The sequence below is a fragment of the Hypanus sabinus genome, chromosome 27 (assembly GCF_030144855.1).
Source record: "Hypanus sabinus isolate sHypSab1 chromosome 27, sHypSab1.hap1, whole genome shotgun sequence".
Taxonomy (NCBI): Eukaryota; Metazoa; Chordata; class Chondrichthyes; order Myliobatiformes; family Dasyatidae; genus Hypanus; species Hypanus sabinus.
Window position 1 is genome coordinate 22,808,263 of NC_082732.1, and position 12,839 is coordinate 22,821,101.

The 12,839-nt window shown below is 41.2% G+C and overlaps 1 protein-coding gene across 1 annotated transcript; it reads right to left on the minus strand.

Annotated features, from left to right (window-relative positions):
* Window positions 1-621: 621 nt before the first annotated feature.
* hspb7 (heat shock protein family, member 7 (cardiovascular)) lies at window positions 622-12,056 on the minus strand. The gene is made up of 3 exons (XM_059951941.1): window positions 11,610-12,056; window positions 8,087-8,220; window positions 622-2,767 (listed from the first exon to the last, which is right to left on the minus strand). The coding sequence occupies exons 1-3, from the start codon at window positions 11,809-11,811 to the stop codon at window positions 2,582-2,584; spliced, it is 522 nt and encodes a 173-aa protein (XP_059807924.1). The 5' UTR covers window positions 11,812-12,056; the 3' UTR covers window positions 622-2,581.
* Between the last annotated feature and the right edge of the window lie 783 nt (window positions 12,057-12,839).

The window sequence follows — 12,839 nt, forward strand, 5'->3', positions numbered from 1 at the left end:
CTCTGAGTGGACAGCACGTCGAACCTTGGAGTGGATGGGCCACAGCAGCAGGAGACCGGGAACATGCAATCAGTGGCCATTTTATTAGGTACAGGTAACTGGCAGGCAATATACACGCTGGCATTTGTGGCTAGATGCAGAATTCCCCTTGATGTTGGTAATACTTTGAATGAGGTGTTGAGGTTTCACCAGCAGTGAAAAAAAAAGTTTCTTAATAAAACCTGACCTTTGAGGACCTTAATGAGTATCAGCTTTGAGGAAAATATATGGAACTCATGGTTTTTTACATTCATAAATGATAGCGTTCTTCGTATTTCATTTGCTGCATGGTATTGATGAGTTAAAGGTAAAATAGAATTTTAAAATAAACAAGAGAGTAGCACGACATAATTTGAATGAATGAAAGATAAATTTAAGCAGATTTTTGAATTTGAATTTTAAGAAATAATCAGTAGAGATGAGAATGAAGAAATGGCCCACCTTTTTATTCGCACTCTCCTCTCCTATCAGATTCCTCCTCCCCCATCCCTTGACCTTTCCCACCCACCTGGCTTCACCTGTTACCTTCTAGCTAGCCTCCTTCCCCCCTCCCACCTTTTTATTCTGGCATCTTTCCCCTTCCATCTCAGTCCTGAAGAAGGATCTTGGCCTGAAACATCAACTGTCTATTCATTTCCACAGGTGCTGCCAGAATTCCTTCAGCTTTTTGTGCGTGCTGCTTGGGCTGCTACAAGTTAGGAGGAAGGTAGGGGACTACAGAAATAAAAGACCGCTTTGCATTTAAAAAGCACATTTGTAACCACAGGACATTTAACGGAGATGAGGTGAAATTTCTTTAGCCAGAGAGTGGTGAATCTGTGGAATTCGTTACCACAGGCGACTGAGGAGGCCACATTGGGTATATTTAAGGCAGAGCTTGACAGATTTTTGGTTAGTCAGGATGTGAAGGGGTACTGGGACAAGGCAGGAGATTGGGACTGAGAGGGAAAATGCATCAGCTGTGATGAAATAGCGGAGTAGACTTGATAGGCCAAATGGCCTAATTCTGTTCTTACATTTTATGGTACTATGGTCTTATCTGAAGCATGCCATGCTGATGATGTATTTAAAATATAGCTGTTTTGTACGTAAAGAAATATAGCAGTTAATTTGTATACCCTGAGGTCACACAGACACCAATATGGCAAACAACCAGTTATCTGCCTTGGTAGTGAGGTGGTGACTGAGGAATAAACAAGGCCCACAACACCTACAGGCCCACACGAGGAGATCTGCAGATGCTGGAAATTCAAGCAACGCACACAAAATGCTGGTGGAACGCAGCAGACCAGGCAGTGTCTATAGGAAGAAGCGCTGTCGATGTTTCGGGCTGAGTCCTGACGAAGGGTCTCGGCCCGCAATGTTGGCATTGCTTCTTCCTACAGATGCCACCTGGCCTGCTTCATTCCACCAGCATTTTACCTACAGGTCTATCTGCTTTATTCAAATAGGGATCTTTTAAGAATTAAAAGGGACTTAATTCAATTCTATGGAGTGAAGCTTGTATCCAGTCATTTGAGACAAGGTCAATGGTGTTATTTTTATCATAACTTATTTTGTTAAATGTTTCGGATCTATGGGTTGCAATCAGTCAAGTTTGCCATTGCCTGAGATGAAGAGAAACTGGTTTTAATATAAATTTATTTTCAAGTGAAGAGTTGCTCTGTAGATTAGTGATCTTGGTGGTACATCTGGGCATAGTGAGACCAATGTTTGAAGTCATGAGCTCATTTTAATCTCCACCAAGTCATCTTCTCCACCATCGCGGGGTGGCGGGGGTGGAGCTGTGGTTGTCATGTCATAGAGACATTTTTAAAATGTTACTAAGCACTTTTGATTTTTGCAGAGTTACACTTCCTGCAGTACCGTTCCCAGGTATTTCGATTATTTAAGAGGAGAGCTCAGCAAGACCTTTAGGGCATAATATAGAACTTTTTTATTTTTGCTTATGGTAAAAGGACATTATTGGATGTAATATCATTTTCATATTCCTGAAAGGCCATATATCCTTATACTCCTGAACAAATCCTTTGGAATAGCATTAGCCTTGTACACTTCTTTACATTACAGAATTTAAATTGTTAAATAAGGAAGTAATTACGCAAATCTATATACAAGATCAGATAAACAGGAAATTTAGATCTAAGACAAAGTTGCAATCTATGTTATTGATCTTTGTGTCTTAAGGTAGAAGTCTATTCTCACACGCACACAGAACAACCATTATCTCCATTATCACTGCTTATAATGAATCTCTCAGTTATGTGGAACAACAAAGCACTTAATGTGTCTGTCACTAGGATACAAATCATAGGTCAGCAATGGAAAATAATTTAAATGGTGTCACTAAATGATGTGGTGGAATTGTCAGTTATCCCATTTTACAGACTTTGCTCATTATTTCCTTGCTTAAAAGGGTTGAGATGATATTTTATGATAATATATTGGCAGGAAGCAGTGATAAACACCAGCACAAGCTGCATTCTGCATTACTCCTGGCATTACTCTGCATTACAATAAAGCAGTGCTCAGCACAGTCTTCTCAGATCTTAATCTCAGTTCTGAAAGTCTGTTGCACGTGCTCAGTGTGCTTGGCTGGATGCCTCTTTGCTTTAACCGTCAGTGTCCCGTCGTCACCCAAGGCAGATGTCACAGAGGTGGGGTCCACATCATCTGGTAGCTGGCACTTGTGTGTGAACGTGTTCATGACGGTTCCATCTGCAGCAAGCTGAAAATGAAATACAATTGCTTTGCATTTGTACAAATTATAGATTTTGAGCATGGAAGGTACAAAGGATCCCTCGTAATTGTACAAGTAAGGCTACAGATCTGAATTGTTGCTGTTTTTGAGAGGATGAGAGGCACCAAACTCAAAGAAATTATTACTAATATTTAATGGCATCACATCAAAGGCACAAAGATCCTTTAACATTTTCTTGTCTTGAGAGAGAAATGGTCAAATAGAATGAATAATTGTTCATCCTGCCTTTGTTCGGCTTTGCATTAGCGAGGGGAGGGATGGGTCTTGTTTGGATTCATAGTTCTGGAGGAAGAATGTTGTTTCTTAAGCACTCTAGGTGCATTTTTGGAACTATAGTTTGTCCGACCTTGATCTTATCTGCTTTTTGATGATAACCAGTTGAAAATTGCCAGCTGTGCATGCTCAAAATGTCCCAAATGTAATCCTAACAAATAAAGCTTTGCACCGATAACGTTACCTTTAGATGTTTATTGTGTTTAATTTATATTAGGGGCATTTTTGGACTTTAGCAAAACTTTATTAAAAAGTCCTGGCTATCTTGCAGTTTGCAAGCAGTGGCCTGATGGTATGTCAGAACCGGTAACATAGTGTTTGTGTGTTTACACCCCCATCATAACAACACAAGAAAATGGATATAATCTGTTTATATAGGATGTAAAACCTAAGCATCACTGTAGGAGATGCTGGATTATTGAAGTACTGAGCAAATTCATTAATAATCCTTAAGAAGTGAATTCCAAATGGTTCTGAATTTCAATTATTATCAATTCCCCCAGTAATACACATAAATGCAGGCATGCCAATATCGCTCTCATCCCAAGAATAAATATTTAAAATGTGATGAGAACTTCATCTAATTATTATTTACTTACAGATCGGTGGTAATATTTTTCAGATGTGGACAAATATAATGGAAACTGAATGTAAAGTAGGCCACAGCAAGATATGGTTGTATGTTTTCTTCCCTGAAGTAAACTGTAAGCTGCCGGAATATTTCTGACGTTTTCTGTTCTTATCGAACCTTTGATAGGAGTTCGAGTGTGAGATAATGGTTGAGGGACTGTAACTAGTTTCTGAACATTTTAAAATACTATACTCTGCAAACTTGGGTGGCAGGGTGGAGATATGTCTCTACCAAAGGAGATGTAAGGCGCTCCTTCACCCCACCCCGCTAGCCTGCAGGTCACCCTTGAGCAAGGTGTAGCGGCCATGGGAGCAGGGGATGGTCGTATGAGCAGCCGGTGAACGTCACAAGTCCTGGTTATGCGACCACTGACGCCAGGCAGACAATCTCTGAAAGGTATGGATAATGGCTGGCGTCAGCCGACTTGTGAGGACACTGCCCAGGAGAAGTCAACGGCAAGCCGCTTATGTAGGGAAGTTCGCCAAGAACAGTTGTGGCCATGGAAAGACCATGATCTCCTTAACGAACAAACTCCGCTCAGTGAGGGAGCTCATCCAAATAGATGGTACTCTAAAGTGTTGGGCAAGGCAGCCCAAAAGTTTCACGGTAGGAATAGATATAAAACAATGCAAAAAAAAATCTGAATTTACAAGGAAATTCTTTACTCAAAGTTTGAAGTAATCTGACGCAGCCTGCTGGACACAAGACCACCAGTGGTGCCAGCGATAGCTGGATCCTGCGATGATTGAGCTGAGCTCCTAGTAATAAATGCCTTTAATCGATTTAAACTGCTTTCCTTGTTACTTAAGATCTGAATTTCTTTCTCCCCCCTGCATTGGCAGAGGATTGAAGAACTGTGCTGGATAATGTGCTGAAGATGAAAGCCGACTCATTAATGGCCTCTTGAGTGCAACACCAAAGGAGCAGTAGCAATGGAGAGACATCAAGTGAGACTTTTAGGCAGCTTGGTGAAATCGTTCCTTATACAGTGAGGGAAAAGAAGAAATAGCAGTAAAAATAACCAGGGTTGTTAATACTTGCACCTATGCTTACCAGGGGTGATTGATAAGTTCGTGGCCGAAGGTAGAAGGAGTCAATTCACATTTATTTTTCAACATAGTCCCCTCCTACATTTACACACTTAGTCCAGCAGTCGTGGAGCATTCGGATCTTGGACCTCCAGAAGGTGTCCACGGCAGGGGTGATTGATAAGTTCCTGGTAGAAGGAGATGAGTTATTAACTTCAAACTTCCTGCATAATCACTCAAAGAGCTGACCTGAATGTGCATGTAACGCGAGCTGTATAACTCATTTTCTTCTACCTGAGGCCACAAACTTATCAATCACCCATCTGTGGACACTTTCTGGAGGTCCGAGATCCGTATGCTCCACGACCACTGGACTAAGTGTGTAAATGCAGGAGGGGACTATGTTGAAAAATAAATGTGCTAGGTTTTCTAAAATTGACTCCTTCTACCCTAGGCCACAAACTTATCAATCATCTCTTGTACAGAAACCAACATGTGGAACCTGCTTCTATGACAAAAGAGTACAAAATAAATGGAGCAAGTAAGGGGATTTTAACAACATGAGAAATTCTGCAAATGCTGGAAATCCAAAGCAAACCACACAAAATGCTGGGGGAACTCAGCAGGCCAGGCAGCATCTGTGGAGAAGAGTAAACAGTTGACATTTCGTGCTGAGACCCTTCGTCAGGACTGAGGAGGAAGGGGGAGGATGCCAGAGTAAAAGTGAAAGAGGTTTACTGGGAAGGTGATGGGTGAAGCCAGGTGGGTGGGAAAGGTCAAGGGCTAGAGAAGAAGGAATCTGATAGGAAAAGAGAGTGGACCATGGGGAAAAGGGAGGGAGGAAGTGACGCAAGGGTATTTTTGATGGGAATTTTCCTAGTTATTATTGCATCTGGAAATGTGCATTGTACTAGGCCCAATCTGTTTGCCATATTTACAGAACAGTGCTCTGTATAATTCTACCTTACCTTATCTCCACAGGGCACCTCCATTTTCTTGTTCATGTTCTTACAGAGGATTCTAGCCAGTATCAAGTGGAATATTTTGGCAGAAATGGATCATTTTGATGATCTTGGCCCGAGTATGACTGTAAAGTATGTGTATCTCTTTGGGGTAAGGGCTTGGGTTTGGGGTTGGTGGTGATGTTAGCAGCTGGAACCTCCATTTATTAACAGAGAGATGAAACCCTTTCCAGATACTTAAAAATGCCTCAGCTTTCTGTCTTTTCATGTTAAATGTTAAGCTGAAGAGAAGTTCACTGAAATAAATTTTAATTAAGGAAACATTTTGTTGCAATGAGTTTTTTTTTAAATTGCTGGAGCCAAGTCTGAGATGTGCTGGCTGAAAGGAGAGAGGAAGCAGATTCAACTATGAAATTCAGAAGAGATATAAATAAATTCTTGAAGGCAAAAATTTCTCAGGGGAAAGAGGAGAAACAGAGAAGTGAGATTAATTGAAGAACTTCTGCAAGAAGCAGTCTTAGGCACGTTGGACCAAATTCCCTTCTTCTGCACTCCATCATTCTATGATCCTGTGAATGTTTGGCGCTTCTGGAAAGTAAACAATTCCAACTGAAAGTGGCTTCAAATGCAATTGGAATGTGTAATTCTTAGAATAAATTCTCAGCATCAAAACTAACTTTGTTGCTGCTGTCATGAGGTTAAGGCAGAACACGGCCAGTATTCAGGAAGCCAGCTATTTTCAGAGCTGATGAGGTACAGCACATCTGTTTATAATTAATTATCATTTGTAATGTAGAAAGGTTACATGCTGCAACTGGATTCTGGATCTGAGGGCAGTAATGGGATTGGAAGTTCATGGCTAGGTGAGGTGATAGTGGTAGGGAAAATGGAGTTAGGGTTGTTATGATTCCAGCCCCCTCCTTTGTGATAATCGCAAGAGCACCCGTTGAAGGGGGGGGGGGTCAGTAGACCCAGTCAGAGAAAGAGAGAGAAAGACGTGCCAAATTGCAGGTACCACCAGCAATACAGAATAAAGACAACAGCGACTATTGTCTCATGGAGACCACATGAAAAGCCCTTGGGCAAGGTGGGCTGGATGAGAGAGAGATTGCATCATCCCAACCTGATTGACACCTGCGAGGAAGTATAAAGGAGAGTCTCAGGGGGACAGCCCCTCAGATGCACCAAGAAGACACGAGAGTGTCCCGCAGCAGCGGGAAGCCATTCTGAAGGAAGCCACGTGCGTTAGATTCCGGGATTGGAATCTGTGGCTGGAATCACAGAAACTGCTTTAACTAACATTGGGGAGAGGAAACCAACGCTCCCCCGATTTCACGGAAGATTCATCAAGACTCGGCAAGTTCTTTCTCTTCTCCCCCCAATCTCTCTCTCTCGGTCGCCCCACGCAAAACCCAGCGATTTTCAAAGGGCTGAGGCCGACAGCCTTCTGAGTGACTTTTATATTTCCAACAGACAATCTATTAACCCCTAGACATCAGCAGAGCTCACTTAATAATGATGATTATTAATATACCCGCGCTTTAGATTGAGTGTTGACAATGTGCCCTATCTGAATGTATGTATTAACCCTATTTTTTGTGTCCCTTTACGAATAAAACGTTTGAAAATAGTGACAACAGACTTCAACAGACCTCTCTATCTTTGCTGGTAAGTTATCCAGTTACGGGATACGTAACAGGGTCGAAAGTGGAGGCAGACTCTCTGTGCACTTTTCCCACATTTCCACTGTAACCCTCACCACCCGTGTCATTAACATTATGCACAACGGTAACCAGTTATCAGACAGAGCTGGGCAAAAGATGAAACTTTGTGATGGCGGACAGTAAAACTTCATGGTAAGCCATGAAAGTTGTAGAATGTAGGTCCCCTTCCTCTCTCATTCCTTTATTCCCCACTCTGACCATTTACTTCTCATCTGCTTCTACTTCCCTCTGCGTCCCTTCCTCCTTACCTTTCTCCTCTGGTCCATCCTCCTCTCCTATCAGATTCCTTCCTCTCCAGCCCTTGACCTTTCCCACCAACCTGGCTTCACCTATCACCTTCCACCTAGCCTCCATCCCCTCCCACCCCCTCCTTTTAATTCAGGCATCTTCCCCCTTCCTTCTCAGTCGTGAAGAAGGGTCTCGGCCTGAAACGTCAACTGTTTATTCATTTCCATAGATGCTGCCTGACACTGAGTTCTTACGGCATTTTGTGTACGGTGCTTTGGACTTGCAGCATTTGCAGATTTTTTGAGTTTATGTATGTTTAGGAGTCTGTGTACCCTGGAGGCCTGTAGAATTGAACCAGCTGAAATTCATTTAAGTGTTCTTCTCTTTGTCTTGCGGCTTTAATTGTGACAGAAATGAAGAGTTTGTTAATAACACCTTACCTTCTCAGCATGGACTTCAATCTGGTTGTTGGAGGTGGTAACGATAATATCTTCAGGAGAGAAATCGCTCACATCCACTGTGAATTGATAGTTGTCTCCCAGGGTCTTTACATTGCCCGTACTTCCGGGGCGGCCTGTTTGGGTAGAACGCATTGTCCAATCCCATCAGAAATGACCATATTTACATTGAATGGATGAGTTTGACTGTGTGTGTGGCGATTGGGTGTAAATCGTCGAATTTAGGTGTTTAGCTGTTGATGATTTAGGTAGTTCCCTAATGTGTAAGGCTTGTAACCCTGATTTTCAAGTTTGTTGATGACAAGATATATTGTGCGGATTCTAGTGAGGGTCATGCACTAAGGAATACATGAATATCAAATGTTGCTCATTGTTTTCCTTGTGTGGAAAAGGTAAAGGACATTAGAATGAATTGAGATTTAAAACGTAAGGGAGCATAATTTAAAAATAAAACATTCCTCAAATTCAGTAGAAAAGATTACCTTGAAATACCTCAATTCACATCGCCAGGACATGTTCTAAGTTCAATTATAATTAACTAGAAACTGCTGGTATTTCCACCGCCTTCTGCTTTCATTTCAGATTTGTAGCATCTGCATTATTTCTCTTTTGGTTCCTAAATTTCAGTCACTGGCCCCGAACAATCCCAACATGGATGGTGGTCAGCACACTTTCAGATGGTCTCAGGATTATGACACTGAGTGACAAATAGAGAGGAGGTAGGCATGTTCTATATAAGTGTGATGATAAGTTAGCAATTCAGTACCAAATATGCGAATGATATTTTCAGCACGGTGCTAAAGAGAGTGAGTCACTATTGCACCCAGAGATGATTAATTTGAAGTCAGCAGTATGACCTTTCCATCCCATTAACATTCCAGCTCAAGCAGATTATGAAGTGTGCATGCTTCTCTGATGAAGCAGTAAATGAGTAGACAGTCAGGTTTGGAATATGAGTTATGCATGCCTAGTTCAGAAGCCTTTAATTGGGCACATCATCTGACAGAAGATCCAGATGTCCACAGAGTCTCAATCTGATTACTTTCAAAGTAGTATTGGCCAAAATGGAGGGCTGCCCTATAATGGTGTTTGACTATTCAAAGGACATTTGCTTGTTTTCTTTTCAATGAAAATCTTCCCTGTTCTTTTCTGCTTTCCGTTTGCACATTTATCTTTTCCTTAAAATTTCTTCCAACTGTTCTTGTTCTACTTTACGAATATTTTAAACCTTTTTTTATTTTCTTTATTGCAGGAGGCGCTAAAGCCTGACTCCATCACTGTTGACAAACGTGGAATGCCCGAGTAAAGTGGCCATTCTTGATCTTGAAGTTTTAACATGGTAGTGTAGTGGTTGGAAAAAGGGTTTACAGTACAGGAGGCCCAGGCTCAATTCCTGCCACTACCTGTAAGGAGTTTGAACGTTCTCCCCATGACCGTGTGGGTTTCCTCCGGGTGCTCTGGTTTCCTCCCACAGTCCAAAGATGTGCCAGTTGATAGGGTACTTGGTCATTGTAAATTGTCCCTTGATTAGGCTAGGAGTCAATCAGGGGATTGCTGGGTGGCATGGCTTAAAGGGCCAAAAGGGCCTATTCCACACTGTATCTCAATAAATAAGTAAAGATTAGAGAGTATTAGAGCTGTTGCTTATTCAAGCAGGATTGCAAGAAAGAGATAAAGAGCTGAAGTTAGAGATGATGCCCACCACCCTCCCCAGGCTCACTAGTTCCTCAGTATGAAGATCCTGAGGCTACTTGAAACATTACATTAGCCATATTGGGATTGGCGAACAGAACATGTTGGTGATGCAAATTAGGAACCAAAAGCAAAATGCTGCAGATGCTGGAAATCTGAAATAAAAACAGAAAATGGTGGAAATACTGAGGTCAGATACAGCAGGACTTATTTCTTGCACCGTTTTCTCTTTATTTACAACTGAAATTAGAGCAATTCTTGTCACGTGACCTAATAATCAACAAACTTGAAAATCAATATTGCAGGTCTTACATATGAGAGATTAAAAAAAATCAGAGAGATATCATTTACTTTGCAACATGTCACAAGTATCTAAATAACTCTGAGAGCTTCAGATTTTGTTCCATCATAAATTGAAGGTTTACCATAGGTGCTGATTAAGTAAGCTAATGTGGTGTAAGTAATTTTGTGCAATACAGTAATCATTATTGAGTTTTCAAAGCTTCTCTCTGCCGGAACTGCAAAGCTATAAAAACAGCACATGTTAAGCCGAAATTATCCCATGCACATCTGTAATCTTAAACAAATTGGCACTAATGATTTAAACCTAGCAACCGTTTTAGATGCCAGAACGTTGCTGTGAAGTTGAGACAGCAAGGCACAACTGAAATTGATTCACCGAGATCATGATACTGAAATTAACCCAGGATAATTTTATTAAGCCCTTTCGCTTGCTGCTCTCAGGGAAGGTCATCGTGTTCAAATGATCTCTCTTTCTCTCCCTCGATGCTGTCGGGGATTGGTCCCGGTGCAAGGTTTAATCGACCTGGTTTGTAGATTGTGGACTCTGATTCATGTCTATGATGTGTTCTAGTTTCTGGTTTCTTGTTGGTCTTTTTTTTTGTTGTTGCTAGCTTGGGGAATTTTGAATTGGGGGCAGTCTGCAGATAACGAACACTGAGCTGAGCTAATGTGTATTAAGTATGCATGTTGATTTTGTGGTTTTATATCCTATATTTTTGCACGTATTTTTTGTTACCGTTCGCGCGATTGGGGGAGGTTTAATTTTTTTGAATGGGTTCCATAGTTCTTTGTTTGATGGCTGTCTTTGAAGACAAATCTCAGAGATGTATACTGCATACAGTACATAATTTATAATAAATGTACTTTGAATCTTTGAAGTAATGTTATTGATAGCTTCCTGTTAATTTTATTTATTTAGGCATTTCCCCCCCCCCCCCACCCACCAGTTCTCTTTTAACCTTCTACACTGGTAAGGGACCTCCCGCTTTATTTTCTGAAGATGACTAATCTTATACTTACGTCAGCTTAACAGTGCCAGGTTAATGCCTATAGATCTTTTTTTGGTCATGTCTAGGTGTTTTAATTTGTTCACTAAAATTAATTCAGACAATTAATAAATATGCACAATAACCATAATCATACATATCTGAAATGTAACAATCCATCACAAGATATGAATTTAATTACTTGCAAGAAATTTTCATTTAATTTTATTTGTGTTGACTTAATATATATTTTTTCATGGATACATGCAAGTATGATAGCTGTAATCCCATAGGATTACACATCCATGTCATGATCACTCCTCTGGTCTGTGATCTTTTGATCATTATTTTCCACTTGCAGAATTAAATTCCTTTATATACACATTTGTAGGCAATGTAAAATGCTTCAAATTTTAAATAACAACATCATTTTAAATATCAAAGCCAAATTGGCACCCCTTCCCTTTGGTGATCAGGGTACTAGAAAAAAGATGTGATTGTTTGTTCAGACGGATGTCACTGACCTGAATATCCCATTTGCTCATTCCGTGGCCTCAAGAAGCTTCCATGCATGATTGAGGACTTCTCAAATTCGTCCCCAAAAAGACCCCTTGTTTTATCCATGCACTGATCCAAGCCTGGAGCTGACGCAGAGGAGGAGGAGGACGTGGTGTTCTGATGAAAGCAATGCTCAGATTTGAAAGCAGCTGAAGATCTTACACTCATGGAAGGCAGACAGATTTTTAATCACAAACGTCTAAGTAAGCAGTTCCTTTCTAGCAACCCTCAAGGACGTGGTGATGCTGGATAAGCTTCTGAAGTCTGGATCATCTTTTGTGCTCCAGTGGTATTCTCCTCTGTTTTTATACGGTCTCCTTCCAACTAGCCTGACAGCCGATGTTAAAACCTGATGTTAATTTTAGCCCTGGCCACATCAGGCATGCAGTTGTGAAAACTCTAACGGATGAAAGCTTGCCAGAGCTCTACAAACAAATGGAGTGATCCAGGAATATGTCCTCATAGCACGCATTCCAAAACTGCTCAATGGAGAACCTAAAAAAGCAATCTGGTTCCTGGCATGGCAATTCTCGTTAAAGCAGCAGCACTGCTGTCCAGAATGCGCAGAATGCTTTATATAGACTTGAAGTGTCTGATTGGGAGAATTGCAAAGATTTGAGAAATGTCTGATTTAGCCTTTTGAACTTAAGCTACTCTGGAATCAGTCAATAGAAGTTGTTAGTGCAGTTGCAGTTCCTTTAAGGAGATGCTGCCATAACTTGCTGAGCTCCTCCAGCATTTTGTGTGCGTTGCTCAAGGTTTCCAGCATCTGCGGAATCTCTTGTGCTAAACATCCCACCTGGGATGCTTCATTTAAAAGATGTTGAAACCTTAATCTCACTTCAGTATATTTATAATTCCTACATGATAGTAAACCTACTATCGAACAATTCATAAGTCCTAATGTTTGGCATCTTACTCACTCGGTGAAGTTGGCCGCAAGTCCTTCATCTTCTCCAAAGTGTTTGGTTCCTGCACTCCATCTCTACTCAACGGGAATGCTGGTTCTTGTATGGTATCTGTTATGTTTGATCTTAATAAAGGCAAACTTGGTGTGGGTTTATGCTGGAACATTTTGTTACTGAACTATAGCTCAACACACGGCACGTATGACCCCCCCCCCCACCCCCACCATCATAGCTTCTGGTCCCTGGTGAACCGCCCACATTTTGCCCAGTGGGAACTGAAGTTCTTTA

Coding starts and splice junctions, on each gene's coding strand:
- hspb7 (XM_059951941.1), bottom strand. CDS start 11,811: ATGAGTGTAAGATCTTCAGCTGCTTTCAAATCTGAGCATTGCTTTCAT. Junction 8,221..11,609: donor TGAGCAAATGGGATATTCAG/GTCAGTGACATC, acceptor CTACCCAAACAG/GCCGCCCCGGAAGTACGGGC. Junction 2,768..8,086: donor TTGAAGTCCATGCTGAGAAG/GTAAGGTGTTAT, acceptor TTTCATTTTCAG/CTTGCTGCAGATGGAACCGT.